At 45.5% G+C, this 20,308-nt stretch overlaps 2 protein-coding genes across 2 annotated transcripts in view; both read left to right on the top strand.

The window, feature by feature from the left end:
• The first annotated feature begins 5,571 nt into the window (after positions 1 to 5,571).
• On the top strand, positions 5,572 to 6,365 carry LOC107144611 (small ubiquitin-related modifier 2). Its single transcript, XM_015488437.2, has one exon. The coding sequence runs from the start codon at positions 5,705 to 5,707 to the stop codon at positions 5,990 to 5,992; it is 288 nt and encodes a 95-aa protein (XP_015343923.1). The 5' UTR covers positions 5,572 to 5,704; the 3' UTR covers positions 5,993 to 6,365.
• A 6,427-nt stretch (positions 6,366 to 12,792) lies between these two features.
• Positions 12,793 to 20,308, top strand: part of LOC107144519 (leptin) — a 16,536-nt gene continuing 9,020 nt past the window's right edge. Inside the window, exon 1 of the mRNA XM_015488308.2 lies at positions 12,793 to 12,873. The gene's annotated coding sequence lies outside the window, so the exon portion shown is untranslated. The remainder of the gene's footprint in view (positions 12,874 to 20,308) is intronic.

A 20,308-nucleotide genomic window follows, 5' to 3' on the forward strand; every position in this document is an offset into this window, starting at 1 on the left:
AAAAAAAAAAAAATATATATATATATATATATATATATATATATATGAAACCTTGCTCATCCATTCTGATTTTATTGGGCTGGGCTGAGACCTGGACACCGGGAGCCTGTAAAGCAAGATTGTGTGAGGTTCACTGGGATGTGGAAGAGCCCTGACTACCCAGGATTCAAATTGGACCTGGGTAAATTTGAACAGGTTAATTGACCTCTCTGAGCCTTTGCGTTCTCATTTACAACACTGGAATGGTTTTACCCACCTTGAAGTGTTGAGTGCAGTTGGCTTTTCCTACCAGAACAGCCTGGTAAAAACGTGCAAATTAGCCATCAGTAATTAACTATGTTACCAACAAAAATTCCCTTCTTAATAATGAAAAGGGGTCATGGAATCAATGATGCCAGAGCTGGCCTGTCTTCTCTGCTTCTCTGACAAGTACCCTCACTGCAGCTCTTTCCCTCGTCTCACAAATTCCTGTTTTGGAAGGCTGGCTCCTTTGAATCAAATCATAGTTAATTAAACCCTCCCTGAAACTCACTAGGGGAACTCTGGGCATAGATTTAAAGTTCTGCATGCTAGACCTTATTGTAAAGAAATGAGTTCTTTTCCGTTAGAAATAATCACACTTGTGTTGTGGTACGAAGCAACTGAGCTTAATGCAGTATGAAGAAACTGCATCTCAATGTCAGATCACACAGATTCAAGGTCATCTGTGACCTCTTCCAGGCTCTGGATGCTCAGCTAAACTTTAGATCATGATGCCAAAAGATGGGTGGGGGGCAATGGCTTTGTGGCCACAGCTCAAGCCTGCGACCAATCTCAGCAGGCAGAAGGATGCAGTTTCCCAGCAGTGAGAGGAGAGGGATGAAAAGAACATCCTTTTCCCAAGTGGGCCTTCCCATCACACTTTCTGCACCTGCTGTTGGTGCAGCACTCTGCCACAAGGTAAAGATAAGACAGATAGGGATTCCTCCCTACCTGCCTGCCCTCAAGGACTGGGGCTGGGAAGTTTGGGTAAGTGTGTGACTCTAACATGCACTAGAGATGCAGCTGTCCATCTGGGGGTCAGGAAGGCTTGCTAGAGAAGGTAGCATGTTTTCCTGTGCATGGAGAAAGAGTTTGGGTAATGGGACATGAAATGCCCTTCCAATATCAAGGATGCTGAGGAAGCAGACAGGAGGCAGTTCTTGGAGAACTTGGATTACTTTTAGGATATTCCTAAAAGCTAAGTTACCAGCTGAGAGTTGTGCATATGATAAGGCCTTTGGTAGACATTGCTCACATGTCTATCAAAAAATGCTCCAGTGTACACTTTACCAGGTAGTTAGATGCCCACAGCCTTGATTTGCAAATGTGAAAGTGGGAGGAGCAAGCACTGCTGAGTTGGAGCATTTACTCATCCTGGGCTGAAGCAGGCTGTGGAGATGAAGCACACATTCCTGCTGTTGGGAAGCCCAATCTGCTGGGATAGACAGTCCATAGCCCAGAGGTGTGGGCAGCCCCAGGGCTCCCCTGAAAGTTACAAGCAAGGTTTTTAGCAGGACAATCTGTTCTTTTCTCTCTCTCTCTCTCTCTGAGACAACTCATTCACCCCCATGGAATTATTCACAAGTTTCCACCTGGTCTCTTTAAATTCCCTGAGTCTCCAAAGAGCAACTAAACGTCCTGGCTGTACATTGGTGACTGTGCCGTCTGCCATGTTCTTGTCCCAGCCACTTTTTTTTTTTTAAGATTGGAGAAATTTTCAGGGTTCGTGGTGACCTGCCCAGTCCCTAGCTCCCAGCAAGTAGCTTAGGCCCACCTTGGCAGGCCCTAGGGGGGAAAGCCATCCCTGGGAGTCCCATGGGGGACCCCTTGTAGTGAACATTCAAAGCCTTAAAACATGCAATAAGCTGTTGATGAGCTTTAGAGACGATCCTTAGGAAATGAGCATGAATATTTGCAGGAAATAAGCATGAATAATCTACAAGATTATGCATCAGAGCTTTGTTTGAGAGGAAAGCAGAAGATCATTGAGAATGATCTAAATTCTCAACCCTAGGGATTGGTTAAATAATATATGGCATATTCATACGATGCAGGCTTTACGAGTTACATCAGGGAAGAATATTTAATGACATGAAAAGAAACTTGAGACAACTGCAACATAATATGTACTCTATGATCCTATTTCTGATAGAAAAAAATATGTATACAGAGAGATATGGAGATGAGAGAAAAGGTGTGAATCAAAAACATAAAAGATTCATGATTTTAGGGTAGAGGAATTACAAGAAATTTGAATGATCTTCTCTGGATGTTTTCTACAAGAAAAGTTCATTGCTCATCTATCAGAGTAAAAGATACTTTATTTTTCACAGCAACACCTCCCAGGCACAGGACAATGATTCCCACCTAAGACATGAGTAGGTAAGGACTGGGGGTGGGGGCCACACGCCAGCAGCAAGCCTACTCCAGGAGAGAGCAGCTCCTGACTGCTGGGACAGGCTGGTCACCCTCCTCCTCAGGGTGCCACACAGCAACCCCACTCCTTATGTAACTGCACTGCAGGAGAGATGCCCTTGGCAGCCCCAGCTCTGGGCAGACGGATCTTCCAACTCCTCAGCTCCATTACAGACCATAATGGGACAAACCAGAATTCAGGCCTGATGGTTGCATAAAAGCAGGAAGGATGACTTTTTTTCCCTGGCTGCTGCGTTCCACTCAGCTGAGCAGGCACATTGGAATTCCTTCCCTGCTGACTTCTCAGCCTGTGCAAAACAGGCCCTGTCGCGTGCTTCCAAAGCTCCCACTCTGATGAATAATTAACACTTGTGCAGAGTTTTACTTGTAACAACCCAAATGGGGTGCTACTGTAAAGCTCCTGTTACCAGTGAGGAGATAGAGGCAGAGCTCAGGCAGCACACCCAATATCACCTGCTAACCAACAGCAGAGCCAGGATTTGACCCAGGCAGTGCAGCCCTGCAACCAGCCCTTAGAGACATCATGCCATGCAGCCCCTCTCTGGCTGACAATTTCCATTACAGTCAGGTTTCCATGGTGATTTCAAGTTTGACCTGAAAGACTGTGAATTTGTCCAGGGTATGAATTATGTCCTTCACATTTATGGGACCACACAGGACCTTCCCAGGGACTTGAACCCTGGGTACCCACAGTCCATCTTCTTTATTGCTCCAATAGCAGAGGAAGTAAGTGAATCCTGTTTTAAAGGAGCTACTAGAAAGAAGCTCTTCTGCAGGTGATGGTGAGACTGGGGAAGCCTCTGGATGTGTTAGGTCAGCTTTCTGGAGGGCTCAGGGCTTCTTGATGCTTCTCCAGAGCATCTTTCCAAATGTCTGTTGAGCCCTGGTTCCTGGATCCAGCTCTATAAAGGATCCAACAGGCAAGGGAGACCAGGTGGGAGAAAGAGCTTGCGGCCAGAGGGAGAGGCTGCTACAGTCGACTTCTTGGCTGTTGTTCTTCCCTTGGAGCTTCCAGGCTGGATTCCAACCCAGGATGTGAGAGGCTGTTACCAAGTCTGGGTGGATCAGTGCAGACATATAAACAGGGGTTATCTCAGCGTGGTGGGACTAGAGATGACTTTGTTCATGGCTTTGCTTCTCTGCCTTTTCTAATTTTCTGCAATGAAAATGATTATTTGGGCAAATTAATTAAAGGAAGAAAAAAGACACAATTCTTGGGCTATCTTTGCAGGACTTTTTCTCCAACCTGGGTAGCCCACTAAGCTCCAAGGTGCCCTCTATTGCATGCACCTTCCTCAGAGCCCCACTTGATCTCCACACCAGCAAATTTCCATCCCCATCCTCTTCTTTACTTTCCTCTACTGCAGACTAATTGCTCAAAACCTTGCAGATTATAGAGTGTTCCATGGGCCCAAGTCTGCTGGCCCTGACCACCCTGTTTTAAGAGAAACCATCTTTTTTGTTTTTACAGAAGATTTCTGGAACCATACTTCATCCTTGGTCACGTGGACTTCAGCCCCATTAACTGCAGAACAACTGCAATCAGAAGTCCTAAACAACCATGTTCCCAACAAACATGTTTGTCTTTCCTTTTCCTGTCCCCTCCACATTTATCCACCTCCTTAACTCTCTGTCTCTACCAGCAGCAGTAGCATTGGGTTCTAGGTGGGAAAGTTAATGGCAGTATGATGTGCTTTCCTCTGAGGCTGATCATTCAGCTGACAGGACAGATGTTTTCTTCAAAATGCATTTTTTAAAAGGCATTTAGAGTCTGTTTTCTCTTGCTGTAACTGAACACCAGAGACTGGGTAATTTATACAGCATAAAGGTTTATTTATTCTGTATAAATTACCCAATGGTTCTGGCAGCTGAGGGGCTGCATCTGATGAGGGTCTTCTGGCTGGCAGGGATAGTGCAGAGTTCCAGGGCAGTGCAGGGCAGCAAATGTCAGAAAGTCACTTACAAGTGATGGAGTCAAACTGGCTTTTGTAACAATGTGTTCTCAAGACAATGAATTAACCCAGTAATCTGCTGATCAACTCATGAGTAGATGGAGCCATTCGTGAGGGCAGAGACTTCATGATCTAATCATCTCTTGACTGTCCACCAGATCCCATCCTCCCAATGGGGATTAAGTTTGGGCTTTAATTTTGGTGGGGGCATTCAGCCATGACAGGATCTCTTTTTCCTCTGTCTCCCCTCTGCCCCTCTAAAAACTGCTTGGCCCACAGCTGAGGCCAGGACTATATTCCCCTTGTTTTTGCACCTCTAGGATCTGGCATAGTACCAGCACATAGAGTAGTCTTGATGTATGCTTCTTGGTTCAGTGAATGAATATGTAAACAAATGGGTGGAGAAATTATTCTTTATAATTTATCATCTTGATTTTAGTTTTACCCCTGGCAAAATATTTGATATTTCTCTCCAGTTGACTCTTCCAAAATGGTGACCTGACCTTTGCTCTTTTCTGCTTGACAACTCAGCCTGCAGTTCTGATGCTTTCTGTTGGCTTGGGTTTTTTCTGAGTGTGGTGGGCATCTTCTCCTGTGACTGATTATGGTCAGGGGCCCACTCTGTTCATGCCTTCCTGCTATTGAGTGGTCTCCTGTCATGGTAACCCTGGACTTGATCATGACTCATCTTGGTCAATGGGAAATCGCAAACATAATGGTGGCAGAGACTTAAAAACTGCTTACACATAGGGATTTTTTTTTTTTTTTTTTGCTGATCTTTGGAACCCAATAGCTGTCACCATGGAAACAAACCCAGGCTAGCCCGGTTACCCTCATCATCTCAGCTGACAGCCAGCCAACCACCAGACATACGAGTAAGGCCATATTGCTGACCTATAAAATTATGAGCTAAATAAATGATCACTGCCTCAAGATTTGGGGCTAGTTGGTGATATAGCTCATGATTCTCTAAGACTGTTTGCTGGCTGGAGAAAGATGCTATGCAGACCAACTTCTAAAACTTCCCAGGTCCAGTTTTGGACATCCTCATATGGGTATAAAAACATTTATTAAAAATTTCAGTTTATTTTGTATTATTTTGTTTAAGGAGGCTCATAGTAGGGATGGGGGGAGGGTGGGGAAGGAGACAAGAAAAAAGACCAGGCGCTCCCTCTCCCTCGTCCACCGCTGCCGCCTCCTTCTTCTGCCGCTCCAGGAGCTGCTTGTGTGCTCGTTCGGTGCGGACCTGGTACCTCTTTTGTGAAGCGGCAGCTGAGGAGACTCCGGCGCTCGCCATGGCCGACGAAAAGCCCAAGGAAGGAGTCAAGACTGAGAACAACAATCATATTAACTTGAAGGTGGCGGGGCAGGATGGTTCTGTGGTGCAGTTTAAGATTAAGAGGCATACACCACTTAGTAAACTAATGAAAGCATATTGTGAACGACAGGGTTTGTCGATGAGGCAGATCAGATTCCGATTTGACGGGCAGCCAATTAATGAAACAGACACACCTGCACAGTTGGAAATGGAGGATGAAGATACAATTGATGTGTTCCAGCAGCAGACAGGAGGTGTCTACTAAAAAGGGAACCTGCTACTTTACTCCAGAACTCTGTTCTTACAGACCAAGAATACATTCTCAATTAGAAAACTGCAATTTGGTTCCACCACATCCTGACTACTACAGTATAGTTTTCTTTATTCTTTCATTTTCCCCTTCCCCATTCCTTTATTGTACATAAAGTAACTGGTGTATGTGCACAAGCATATTGCATTTTTTTTTAAAACTAAATGGCCAATGATATGTTTTGATTGACATCAAATGGAGATGGGATGGGGAAAAATACTGGTTCTGTGAAAATATCCCCTTTCTCCATTAGTGGCATGCTCATTCAGCTCTTATCTTTATATTCCAGTAAGTTATTTTGCTCTCACTGTTTTAACAAAAAACAAAACAACAACAACAAAAAAAAAAACCTGAACAACATAAAAATCCTTGCATACCTTGTTCGATTGGAGAATTTTAATGTTTTTCATTTATCATTGTAAAACCAAGGACAATTTTATAACTTTTTTGTACGTAGCTGTTACATGTAGGGCAATCTGTCTTTAAGTAGGGGTAAATTACTCTTAAAAAAGATTCCTAGATAGTTTTCCCTTCAAGTCAAGCGTCTTGTTGTTTAAATAAACTTCTTGTTTAAAATGAAAAAAAAAAAGAAAAGAAAAAAGACCAGAGGAAAGGGGAGAAGGCATCACAACATTACATAACCAGCACAGATCCCTCTTGGGGAACTCCCCCAGAGCCCAGCCAGGAGAGCAGCCAGCCTGAAGCACCAGCCTTGACCAAGGGTCCACCTGGTTCCCTCACCTTCTTGTTCCCTTACAAATGCACATATACCCCACAGCAAGACTGGCCAGGACCAGGGAGTGGACTGGAACTGTTGTGTCCTAAAGATGAGGCACTGACTCTCTCGTTTCCCCAATGCCCACCAACCCCAGCAGTTAATCGACATGTGGAACTAATGCACAGCCAACCTGACTGACATGCCCAGAGGTCAACCCCCAGCCCCTGCCTCCTCAGCTAGCCCTGAGCCCTGGGCACCAAGTGAACTAACTCAGCCCAAGGGAGGAGTGGGCAAAGTCTCGTGCCTGGGGAGCCTTGTTTTCGTCACTGAGTCCTCAGAAAGGGGGATCTCTGGAGTCCTCGTCCATCCTTGTCTGCCAAGAAGGCCTATTGGAATCTCATAGCCTGCGCCAGAATCACTCAAGTAAAGCAAAATGAAGTGAAAGTCAGTTTTTTAGATTGTTGATTAAATACAATGGATCCTTTGTTAATGAACAAAGCCCTCAGGCAGAACTGGAGAAAATTGAGAAACAGGAGACCCAGGAGTGGTGGGAGGCCAGCTGACTCCTGATGGGCTGTCTGTCCATCTGGACAGTTGGCTGGCCTGGCTCCCTGGCCCCATGCTGCCTGTCAAGCTGCAGCCTTTATCATGCCTATCAGAAGCTCATTAACACAAAGTTCTTGTCGTATTTTGTTGGGTGTTTATTTTATAGATTTTTATTGAGGACTTTCTATGTGCCAGGCGCTACTAAAAGCTAAAAATACAAACATTCGCTCAAAGCTTCATTCAGTAGTTTATAGAGCCCAAGAAGGCCCTGCACTGGGACCAGACGGGCATGGTTCTCACCCTCGGGGAACTCACGTTCTTATGAATGAGCTAAAAAAGGAAATAAATTAGATCCTGGATCAGAAAAATGGATATTAGGAAAACACTGAAGGATCCCAAATAAAGTATGGACTCTACTTAATAATAATGTATCAATATTGGCTCATTAATTGTGACAAATGTACCATACTAATGGAAGATGCTAATCAGAGAAACGGGCAGGTATATGAGAACTCTCTATGCTATCTGTATATACTATCTTAATAACTTTTCTTATAACTTATCTATATACTATCTTTATAACTTTTCTCAAAGTTTAAAATATTCTAAAAATAAACATTTTTTTTAAAAAGATAACAGGGTATTGTGGTGTACACCTGTAGTCCCAGATACTTTGGAGGCTAAGGTGGTAGGATCACTTGAACCCAGGAGTTTGAGATCGGCCTGGGCAACATAGCAAGTCCCTATATTTTTTTAATTTCTTTTTTTAGTTGTAGATGGACATAATATCTTTATTTTTATTTGTTTATTTTTACATAGTGCTGGGGATCGAATCCAGGGCCTCACGCATGTGAGGCAAGCACTCTACCACTGAGCTACAATCCCAGCCCACAAGTCCTCATCTTTAAAAAACAAAAAAAAAAAAAAAAGAAGAAGAAGAAGAAAACAGGATAAATTAGTAATTATAATTGATTGGTCAATTATAGGTTTTACTTGGTGTTATGTAGAATAAACGGAGTACTCTAATAGCTGATAACAGGGAGAACATCTGTCATTAGCAGACAGAACTCAGACCATCGTGCACCTGACAGATGTCTATGGAGCACCTGCTTTGCATCAGGTACCGTGTCAAACTGGTAATAGTAAGATGAATGAGATATGGTCTTTGCTCTTGAGGAGCTGTCCCCTAATAGGCTACATAGATACCAAAAGAGCCAATCCTGCAGAAACACACACACACACATACATACATACACACACACACACACACACACCTTAATTTTGGAAAATCCAGACCCACTATTTGACTGAATTATCTAGCTACTTTTTAGTCCTGTTGGTAGGCCAGTGTAGACCCCACCTTGGTGTGGGTCAAATGGTATATTTCTTACATAAGTTGCTGCGTGGGGTTACCTAAATTAAAACCTTCACCTGCCTTTCTTCTACTTTTATAGGTAATCACCTGTCACTCCACAAAGCCTGGGGATCTCTGAGGTGACCTTCAGACCCTGGTGCACCTTATGGCTGATGCCCATAACTCTCCATTGTTATTGGCTCAGAAGGGCAGAAGCCACTTCCACTGAGAATGGTGGCAGCTAGGAATCTTTGTTGGTATCTGGATAAGCAAAATATTATGTGAAATGAGGTCAGGCTGGGTGAGAAAAGTGTAGACTCTGACCAAGCTCTACCCCTAACTGTTGGTGCCATCCCTTGACCACTCTGAATCTCAGGGTCACATAGGAAATATCAAAATAAGATGTGGGTAGATCAAATGAGATCATGATAAGTGCTTTGAAAAATAAAAAGAATTATTCAAATGCAAAGTGCTGGATTACTTTTGTAAAATTTGTGAAGGTTGTCAGCAAAAAGAATTTCAAAGTTTTGCTGCTTAATATTTTAAGTCAAGTTGATCAGAAGTGCCATAATACATCAGAGTTGAGTAGAACAAGCACATGTTTTTTTTTTACTCAATGATAGATAACAGAGACCAGGCACAGTGGGGACTTGAAAGTCTGATATAATTCTGTCAGTTGGAAGTCAAGAGGTAGATCTGGGAGAGACTCTCTGAAAACTTCTTTGGGACTTCCAATAAAACACGAGGGCAGGAGGGGCATGACATCCCTCTATCCACTCTCTCCTGTGAAAATGTCCCCTTTTCCCCTTTTCCTATCTTTTTGGGAGGGTACAGAGATTGATCTCAGGGGCACTCAACTATTGAGCCACATACCCAGCCCTATTTTGTATATTATTTATAGACAGGGTCTCACTGAGTTGCTTAGCGCCTCACTTTTGCAGACGCTGGCTTTGAACTTGCCATCCTCCCGTCTCAGCCTTCCGACCTCTGGGATCAAATGCGTGTGCCACTGCACCTAGTTTCCTATCCCTTTTGATAAAATAATGCTGGCTAGTCTGAGCAACATATTTGAAGTCTTTCTAGCATGATCACAAGAACCAGTAACTGAGGATGGCTGCCTCAGCTCTGAGCTGGCCCTTGCTCCATAACACCCAAGAGCCATGTCTCTCACTCTAACAAATGCGGGGAACCCCTCTCCACTGTCACTGGTTCATAACTGCATCACTTCCTGACAGGTGTTAAGGGATCACCCATTACACATCAGGCATTGTAAGACCAGGACCTCCCTTTCTCTACCTTGATCTACCTCAGCCTCAGGAGAAGAATTCTGGTCTAAATCAGCCATGACGATCACGCCAGCGATAGACTGCTCTACATGGGGGTATATGTCCCAGTTCTGGCCAATGAGAAATAAGGAAAAGTCTGACTTTCCTGCCCTGACTTAAAGAATTTCAAGAAGAGAAAACTTACTGCCCCTGCCTTGCCTTTTCTACTGGTGTGAGGACATGAGGCTGCAAGGGTAGCATCCCTCTTGCAATTGTGAGGCCACAAACGCAAGGACACAAGGGAAACAAGATCAGAAGGAGGAAGATTCTTGATGATGCCACTGTGCTATATACCCACCCACCTCCTGACTCCTGGGGAGAAGAGATAACCAAATGCTGTTAATGCTTAAACCACTGTTACTTGCAGACAATTGCATATGCAAATTGGGGCAATCACTAAGGAATGTAACTTGGCAATATATTTCTATTTTGAATGTGCATACCTTTTGACTAGATAATTCTACTTATCAGAATTTCTCCCACAGATATACTCACATAATGTTGTAATTAATATATTTAAATATATTTACTTGAGCACTGTGTATGTAACAATATGGTTAAATAGATTATGTTGCATCCCTAAAATGGAATAATATGGACTTCAAAAAGGTAGGCACAGGTCTATGAATACTGGTAAGAAATTATATTCTAGATACATTATGGGAAAGAAGTAAGATTAATAATGGTTGAAGCTGGATGATGGGCACGTGGAGATTTGTTATGCCATTTTTCTTATAAATGTATTATGGAGATTTGAAAATTTCCAATATAAAAAAAAAAACAACTAAAGATAAGGGGCAGAAACAGTAGTAGGAATAGAATAGAGTGACATCATTTGTGTGGATTTTTTTTTAAAGCAAATACATATATACAACTGGGTGAGAGAGATTTTGTAGTTCATTATCTACAGCTTACTTTTCTGTATGTTTGAACTTTTCATTTAAAAATATGTTTGAAAAATGAAATACTTGTAGTAAGCACTGGGCTATGAACTGGGAGGACAGCAGTGAACTAGGAAGACCCCATCACTTCATGGAACAATCTTTGGGGAACTTGTTTCTATTAGGGAATCTCAAATGCAATAGGACTGTTGCCTCCAGGACCTGTGGGACCCTGTTTCTCTTGTACCCTGCACATCATTGCATATGCAAATTGCACATAATCACTACCCTACCAATGGCCTTGAATTTAGAGGAATTCCCAAACAGTGGTACACTAACTAACATATGTCAAAAATTAGCTGTGTGGTGGGTGAAGCCCTGAGGTTCAGTTCAGCAAAATTTTCTGGGCACTCAGTGTGTGAATGGCATTGTAAAGGTGCCAGGACTTCAGAAGTGATGATCAATTCCTGTCCTCCACTTACAACCAAGCAGAGGAGATGGAAAGGGAACCCAGCAGGCCAGGGGGAAGGGAGTGGGCAGGGAAAAAAAAAAAAAAAAAACAGGACAGGCCTCTTCAATGATGGAGAGAAAGCCCAGCCATAAGGGGAGATTTTGCAGGGAAAAGGGATGGAGAAGCAATCAGGCGACACAGAGGCTGGTGCAAACAAAAGTCTGGAGGAGCCACCCATGTTGCATGTGTGGTCCCTAGTTAGGGGCTGACAAACTTCTTCTCTGAAGGTTTCAAATGGCAAACATTTTAGGTTTCAGAAAACCAAAAGGCAAAATCCAGGGTATTTTTCTCTCTTACAGAAGAGAAAAAAAAAGTTCCACAATTTTTGTTGACAATCTTTGAAACAATTTCCTAATGTCAGAACTACTATTCTTCCCCCCACAGACCACCACCAACCATTCCTAGCTCAAGTGCTGTACGCGTGATCGCGTGGTCATTCACATCTTCCCATCTACCGTGATCAGGGGTTCTTAACCGGATGGTTTGCTCTCAGCACTCTCTGCTGTGGAAGCAGAATGGGCCTGGTCCGTTTGTTTGCACCTGAGTCCCTGGCTCATCTCTACTCCTTACCAGATGAGAGTTTTAAAGGACGTCACTAACCTCTCTGGACCTGGTTCCTCACCCTGAAGCCCTAGGACGACACCAGTCTACTCACAGGCTGCTGTGAGGAAAACATGGCCACGTTTGGAGCACCCTTCTTGGTAAGCAGGAATACTTCTCTGAGGATGGAGGCTCTTGGTGCATTCAGAGCATCCCCAAGACCTCAGTTTCTGAGCTACTCAGAGCAAGGAACTACGTGTAGTCTTGGAAGCAGACTCCTCATGCCTACGGGATGCGAGTCTCCCGGGGTGCCAACTGAATCCAACCCGACCTGCGCCAAGGAACCGGGTTCTCGCGCGCCACAGCAGGAGTGGGCGAGGTCAGCACTCCCTCCCCAGATTCCGAGTAGGGACGCTGGCTACACCACGGGCCGCTCCCTCTAACCCCGGGAGTGAAGTGTCGTCGGGGCTGAGAGCCAGGGGAGCAGCGGCCCGCGGAAGTCCAGCTCACCCCGCCGATGGCTGCGGGGGTCCTTGCGGTCTGCAAGACTAGCGGGGACGCAGCCCCAGCCCCCAGCCTGCTCTAGAGAGCCACCCCTCCCGGGAGCGTTCTAGCTGCTAGAAAAAGTCCCAAAAGACTGATCCTTGCGCCACAGGAGCTTCTGGCGGGACTTCGAGGATTTCTCATTCCTGACAACTGCCCCCAAACTTTCAGGACACATCCGAGGGTGCCAGTGGTGTCAGGCGCAGCCGAGGGTCGCCCTCGAGGTCCGATAAAGCGCGCACCGAGGCCGGGAGCTCGCAGCCGCCGGGCCTTAGCTGCCCCGTGGGGCGGGGCGGGAACTGGCACTCGGGGTGCGCCAGGGCCTGCGGGGCAGTTGCGCAAGTTGTGCTGGGGCAGCTATAAGAGAGGCGGGCAGGCATGGAGCCCCGCAGGAATCCCCGGCGCCAGCAGCTGCGAGGTAAGGCCCCCGACGTACTCCTTTCTCCTCCGCTGGTCTTTCATGGCAGACCCCAGCACCACTCTGGACACCCGGGAAACTGAGGCAGGCAGGAGGCAGGACGGATGGCTTGGTTCTGGACTACATAGCTCTACACCGAGTTTTAGCCAGAATAAAGGTGGCTGGGAGCTGGGGAGGGCTGGATTCGGTGGTGAGTTGTACCGGTGCCCACAAGGCAGGAATCTGTCCTTGCATAGTTAGCAGAGCCAAGAAACCATGAGCAGATCCTCTAAGATCAGGGCGCCCTATCAGTATCTGAAAGTAACAAAAGTTGCGGGTAAAGAGGAGCTTTCAATTTCTGAACTCTGCAGGTAAGAATTTGGGCCTCAGGGCTGGCGGTGTAGTTCAGTGGTCCAGTGTTGCCTAGCATGCACAGCATGGGTTTGGGGGTGGGGGGGGAGAGAGAGAGAGAGAGAGAGAGAGAGAGAGAGAGAGAGAGAGAGAGCGCCTTATTTTCCAGGGAGCGTCCTGACTTCTGAATGGGAGGGGTTGCATGAGGCCTGGTTTAGGACTAGAACTAAGCAGAATAAAGGGGGATAGAAAAACTATCCGAAACAAGGCAAATTTTCAGAGAAATTGTGTCAGGTCTCAATGCATCTGTTTTCAAAGCCATGCAGATTCCTTTCTTCACAGTAAATTTGATGAGGGGTACCTGGGGGACGGATCAGCAGGTCATGGAAAAGGCCTGTCACCTGCAAATTTTTCACTGCTAAACATTGCTAGCCAGAAAAGGTAAATACACACGATTGACAGGCAGGCTCCAGGGGAGGCCCATCAGTTCCACCCACAGCCTTCCTCCCCTTTAGGCTTGATTTAGACTTCACCATGGGTGTGGTTGCCTTTGCACTCCGGTTTCTGTGGCTTAGAGATGGTGGTGCGTTGGAAAAGTGACTCTTTAAATACAGTTAGATCCAATGAGACCAGTGGCCTGTTTGTCATGTGTGAATAGCTGCTTTGGAGAGGACAAGATGATTCATTGTTGTTGGGAAGATGGTCTTCAGGGCAGGGGGCAGAGGCAGGGACTTGGCTGTACCATTCCTGGAGAGTGAGCTCTCTGAGTACCCTTTGCAGGGTAGGATTGCCATCTGGCAGCTCCAGTTGTGTTTGTTTTGTTGAGTTCTGAGGTGGCAGCAGTCAGCTGGGATTCGGATAGTATTCCCAACCCAATTCCCACCAGCAAGGTCTGTGGAACCAAACTTCAATGAGGGAGGTTTCTAATAACGTTGTTGTTCCCATTGGAACACCGTTAGAAACAAAAAAGCAATATTGATCATTTATCTCATGTAGGCAGCAAGAAAAGGCAAGGGGAAAAAAAAGATGCTTTTCAGCTTTCTTTTTCAAACAACTAAAGACATTAGGCTGAGGGGAACATTTCCATGTTGGCCAAAGGAGCATCCTTCTCATATTTTGTACATTTTATACCCAAAATAACTCTTCTTGGTATCTGGGGAAAATATTTTCCTCCCCCTCTGTTCTAGGAAATAGCTCCAAGTGCCAAGGACAGAGCCAGGGAGGTTGCAATGAATTCCTGCCATCAGCCCCAGGCAGATGCCTTGCATGTCTGGGTGGTGTGACATGTGAGGCACAGAGGTGCCACCTAAGAACACTCCACAAAGAGCCCAGGTCTTTGTCCAGCCCTAGCTTGGATGCCCCAGGGGAGCATGGGAGCCAGGAAGGGAGAAGAGGCTCCAGGGAGATGAAGTCCCTATGGGGTGTATATCCCTGAGCAACATCTGTGTGATTTAAAGGAAAATCTCTGGCAGCCAATCGGTCAGCAGACCCCCTCCCTACAGGGAGAAGATACTAGCTGCCCCAGCTCCAGTCGTCAGAGAGCCTTAAAATTCTTCTCGGTTCATATGGTTGTCTCAGAGAAACAGAAAGAGAGGTAATTTCTGCTTTAAAACGGCTCACCCAGTGTCCAGATCCACAGAATCCTTTGCTCGTGTGACAACAGATGCGCCTTGCTCCTCAGCAAATTGATGTTCCCCTCTCTCCTGCTCAGTTTGTTAGCTCTCTGGAAATGAATCTATAATCAGTGCCCATGCTGACATTTCACCCACACCACAGAAGATTTAGTCCCCATCTGTGCACACATTGTGTTTGTGCTTTGGTGTACCACAGAGCTCCGCAGGGAAGCTACAGAGAAGACAGGAGGGCAGAACAGAGGTCTCTGGCAAGGGCAGAACGCCCAGAGTGCAGGGGCGGGAGCCAGGTGGTGCACACGTCTGTGGCTGGGAGCGCTGAGGTACCACAGTCCAGGTGGAATAGAGCTGAGGAAGCTGAAAGACATCAGGACCTATATGGATCTGCAAAACATGTAGGAGGTGCAGGAAGCAGACCAAGGTGTCTGAGAAAGGGAGACCTGGACACTGAAGCATCTGTCTTTATTTAGAAGGTGTTTCTGCTGGGCAAAAGTGAATTCTAATATGGGAGCAGGTGAGCTTTCATGGTTACCCAACCAAGATCAGGGAGCGGAAACATTTCATTTATTCATTCAACAAATATTTAACAAACACCTGCTCCATGCCGGGCCCTTGGTGGATGCTGGCGTCACTAATTGATCATGGCACCCTCTTTCTATGACTCTGGCAGGAGCTTCAGATTCCCCTCTTACAGTGCTCCAGGGAGCCACCAAAAATTGATCAGAGTTGACACAGAAGTTGAATCCCATTTTCTATCTCTGATGGGATCAGATCTAAGGGTAGCTCCTGATGTACGGGAATAATATAACCCCCTCATCCATACCCTAGCTACTGGTTAAGTATGTTAGCATGATTCCTCAAATGAAGCCTTTGGCTGCAAGTAGAGAAAATTGCTCTTGCTAGCTCAGTGATTTTTCAAATTGCATATTGTGGCCAATATTTGAAAAATAAACTGAAATGCTCAAGAGTTTGTCACCCAGAGTAAGGGAAAATTTTATTTTTTGACACTTATTTCATATATATTTATATGTCTCCTAAGTGAAAAATATATTCAGAAAAGTTGAAAGCTACTCAAATGTGTTAGCCCACTTTTATTACTACAACAAAATACCTGAGACTAGGTAACTTTGTGAAGAAAAGAGATTTATTTATCTCAGTTTTGGAAACTCTAGGGCATGGCACTGGCATAGGCTCAGCACCACTGAGGGCCCTCTTGGCTGTGTCACATCATGGTAGATGGCAATGGCAGAAGCATGTGCAAAAAGAAGAGATCACATCTCAAAACAGAGATGTCAGAGAAAGACTGGGTTCCCACAATTTCTTCCAAGGATGTGCACTTAATTGACCTAAGGACTTCCCAACAGACCCCATCTCTTAGGGGTTCTACACCACCTCCCAGTACTATTACTTTGAGGACCAAGCTCCCGACATATGAACCTTAAAGGACAAACTATGTCCATACCATAGTATCACCCCCAAGCATAAGTGGAAAAGAGTGTCTTACACTGGAGCCTAAGGGCAGAGAGGGCCACCAAGCCTCATAAGGATCCAGAACCAAAAATGTCAGGAACCAAAAAGAAAAATCAGAAGGAATCCATACAGTGACTCTAATTCACCTCTCAGTAGAGGTGTAGACTCTGCTCTTTCTCAGCTCCTCCATGTACCTGGTCCAAATGTGACTCCCCTAGGACTTCTGAGCCCTCAACAGAGACAAACTGAGCTCTCTGAAGCCCTCTAAATTTCTGGGAGAGAAACTGCTCAGCCTGATCATGGGTTAAGAGGAGAAGGATGAGGAAAGCGGGGAGAGAAGAGCTTCTTAGTCTCTTGCCTCCCATTGGTCAGGCAGTTGTAGCCACTGGGACTGTAGTGTAAATGCAAACATGGCACCAGGGATCGGATCGTGTGCGTGCACGTGTGCACATGTGTGTTTTCTCAGGTAATTCAGATCCCCAGCAGCACCCCACTACATGTGGAATCAAGTCCCAAAAGTCACACATTCCACCCTTCTAGCAGTTCTTCCAAACCCACCATGATTTTCCTGAAGTCCTCAATGTGGTCTGCTATGCCCCTGTTTTAGTCAGTTTTTTTTTTTTTCTGCTGTGACCAAGAGACCTGACATAAATAATTAGAGGAGGAAAAGTTTATTTGGGGGCTCACAGTTTCAAAGGTTTCAATCCATAGACAGCTGGTTTCATTGCTCTGGACCTGGCGAAGGGCATAGCAGAGGAAAGCAGCTCAGGATGTGGCACCAGAAAACAGAGAAAGGGAGACTCCCCTCACCTTGGACAAAATATACATCCCAAAGGCATGTCCTCAATGACCCACCTCCTCCAGCCGCACCTTACCTTCCTACAGTTACCACCTGTTAATCCCTACCAGAGGATTAATGCACTGACCAGGTTAAGGCTCTCAAAACCCAATCCTTTCACATATAAGCTTTCTTGCTTTGTCTCACACATGAGCTTCTCGGGGACATCTCATATCTAAACCGTAACAACCTCTCCTCTTTCCTCTGAGAACTCCTGTCCTTCAGGCAACTCTGTTCACGCGTTGCCTTCTTTGCAAAGTTCTCCTCACTCCTCCCACCAGGAGTCACCTCTTCCCCTCTCTGCCTCATACTCTATGCTCCTTGCCTCATAACCTCCACCAGGTTGTTACCATGAGTCATCCAAGCCTCTGTCTGTCTGTTCCACTGGACTCTGGACAACTTGAAGGACCCAAATAGCAATCTCTCTGTCCTTCTTTGTCCTTTCCCCATCCTCAAGTCCCTTCCAAATTGGAGTTGTGAAGAAAGGATGGAAGGAAGGGTGGGAGGGAAGAATAAAAGAAGGACCCACAAGGAAATTTTATACAGGGAGAGGGCTTAGAGGAGCCAAAGGTTTTTCCTCATAATTCACAGCAAATGCTGAATTAGTAGTTAGTATTTCTAATTATTTATAACACATTTGTAACAAAGTAATTGTATGTATTTATGAGTACAGTGACATTTCAACTCATACATAATGTACAATGATCAGGTCAGGGTAACTGACACATCTGTCACCTCAGACCCCTCTCTATCAATTCTTTGTGTGGACAACATTCAGTATGTTCAATATTGATTATTAGCTACTTTAAAGTATTTAACTAATTATGGTTATAGTTATCCTATTGAGCATATGAACATAGAACATTAGAAGTCATTCCTCCTATCCATTTGTATCTCTGGACCCATAGACCATCCTTTATCCCCCTCACCACACCTTTCCCAGGGTCTGGAAACCATTATTCCATTCTCTACTTCTTTGAGATTAACTTAATATAATGTCCTCCAATAGCTTCCATGTTGACACTATTCACAGAATTCCATTCTTTTTTTTTTACTAAATAACATTCCACTACGTATATATACCACATCTTTTTTCACATTTTTATGGTACATTATATTTTTATATATGATGGGATTTTCTGTTACATATTTGTTCATGCACAAAACATAACAATATGATTTGACCAATATCACTCCCAGCACTTCCTCTTCACCACATTTTCTTTATCTATTCATCCATCAATAGCCACATAGATTGAATCCATGTATTGGCTGTTGTAAATAGTACTGCAATAAACATGGGAGTGCAGATGTCTCCTTTACACACTGCTTTCATTCCCTTTGGATATACACTCAGTAACAGGATGGCTAGGGCATAAGGTGATTCTATTTCTAGTTTTTTAAAAAAATTTTTAGTTGTCAATGGATCTTTATTTATATATATGCAGTGCTGAGAATCAAACCCTGTGCCTCACACAAGCCAGGCAAGTGCTCTACCACTGAGCTACAACCCCAGACCTATTTCTAGTTTTTTGAGGAGCCTTCATGCTGTGTTATATAATAGCTGTACTAATTTACCTTTCCACCATTTTCTTTTCTCTGCATTCTCCCCAGAATTAGGTGGGTTTTTTGGTTTGTTTGTTTGTCTTTTTGGCAATAACCATTCTCACTGGGATGGGATGGTAGCTCCTTATGGTTTTCATTTGGTTTCCCTGGTGATCAGCTATGTAGAACACTTTTTCATATATTTTTTGGCCAAGCATTATCTGAATTTACTAGCATGCAAAAGACTATCTGAGAGAAGGGTGCAAAAACTCTGATGCTGGAGAAGATTATGCTGGGCCCTGGTTAATCTCTGGAACTTTAAACAGGAGAGATAGGCAGAAGAGTCTGGAGAACTCAAGGCTGGCAGCCTCCACCAGCAAATGTCTCTGACCCAGTGCTCCCTTTTCCCCTGCTGCTGTCATCAGAAGGTGGTGGGAAGACCTGACCTTGGCTCAGATGACCCTTCTGCCTGGATCCAGAGAAGCAGCCCAACTCTGCCACCCCTCCCCACCTTGACATGGAGGCTCCTATAGGGTCTGCCTCAGCCCCTGCGATGGAGGGAAGATAAGGGAGCACACCATCTGGAGGTCACCAACCTCTTATTTGCAGAGAGTGGGGTGGAGGGTGGCTGGAGCCCTGTAGAACTGCTCTGGGGGGATGGGAAAGGGAGGCACCCAAAGAGGAGTAGGCAACCCAGGACCCTGGGAAAGTCAGAAAGGGGAAACTGGTGGGCTGATGGTGTGGTCATGAGCCCCTCCTGCTGGCCACTAGCCTGTTGACTGTGCTCATATTTCATCCTCTGGTGCTGTCCCTGGGGCTCTGTTTTCTTCTCCAGTGCACCATGGAGGGCAAGGTGGTAGAGATAATGGGAGTCACAGGGCCTTAATGGAAGGAGAAGGAAGGTAGTCTGCAGGAAAGCTAGCTAGTGAGAAAGCTGGGTATGATAGAGGAGTGGGTGGTGAGGGAGAGGCAGAAAGGAGGACCATATCTGAGAGCAGGCCCATCACCCACCCTGGCCTATCCACTCCCTGCCCTCCTGGGAACCGCTCCCTCTTTTCTCCAGAATTCTCAAACCAGAAGAGCACAGGTCCTGCTTTAACTGTCCCCAGAAGTAAACAGGGCGCTATATTTCAACATTTCAGAAGTTCATCTTCCATCTCTTATAATATGACAGCTCCAGAATGTTCAAGCCTACTTTGGAAAATTCTAGAGGGCCCACAGTTGACCTTTCTCCCTGCCCACCGAATCCCTCAGCTCCCTCCCTCCACTCACTCCTGTGCAGCTCCTGTGGTTACACCCACAGCCATTCTAAGCTTAGATTTTGGGTTCCCCGGGCTGCTGTGGAGGCTACCTGATGTCCCAGCAGTATCAGCAGATCAACATGTCCCAGATCTCCTCTTTCCCAAACTTCTCCATGTATCCCTCCCACTTTCTATCTGGTACCATCTTTCTAGTCCCTGGGGCTGAAACATTTGTTCCTCAGTTCTGGGGAGGAAAGAGCAACCTTCCTGCTTGGCTTTCACCACCTTCCCAATCCCAGAACACTCTGCCCCCTCCTCCCTGTCACCCTCTGGAGCCAGCTGGGGACACCCATTTCTTAGCCGCCCCCCCCCCCCCCCCC

The sequence above is a fragment of the Marmota marmota genome, unplaced genomic scaffold (genome assembly GCF_001458135.2).
Source record: "Marmota marmota marmota unplaced genomic scaffold, marMar, whole genome shotgun sequence".
In the NCBI taxonomy this organism is placed as follows: domain Eukaryota; kingdom Metazoa; phylum Chordata; class Mammalia; order Rodentia; family Sciuridae; genus Marmota; species Marmota marmota.

Excerpts from the sequence above, each read along its gene's own strand:
- LOC107144611 (XM_015488437.2), top strand. The coding sequence starts at position 5,705 with ATGGCCGACGAAAAGCCCAAGGAAGGAGTCAAGACTGAGAACAACAAT.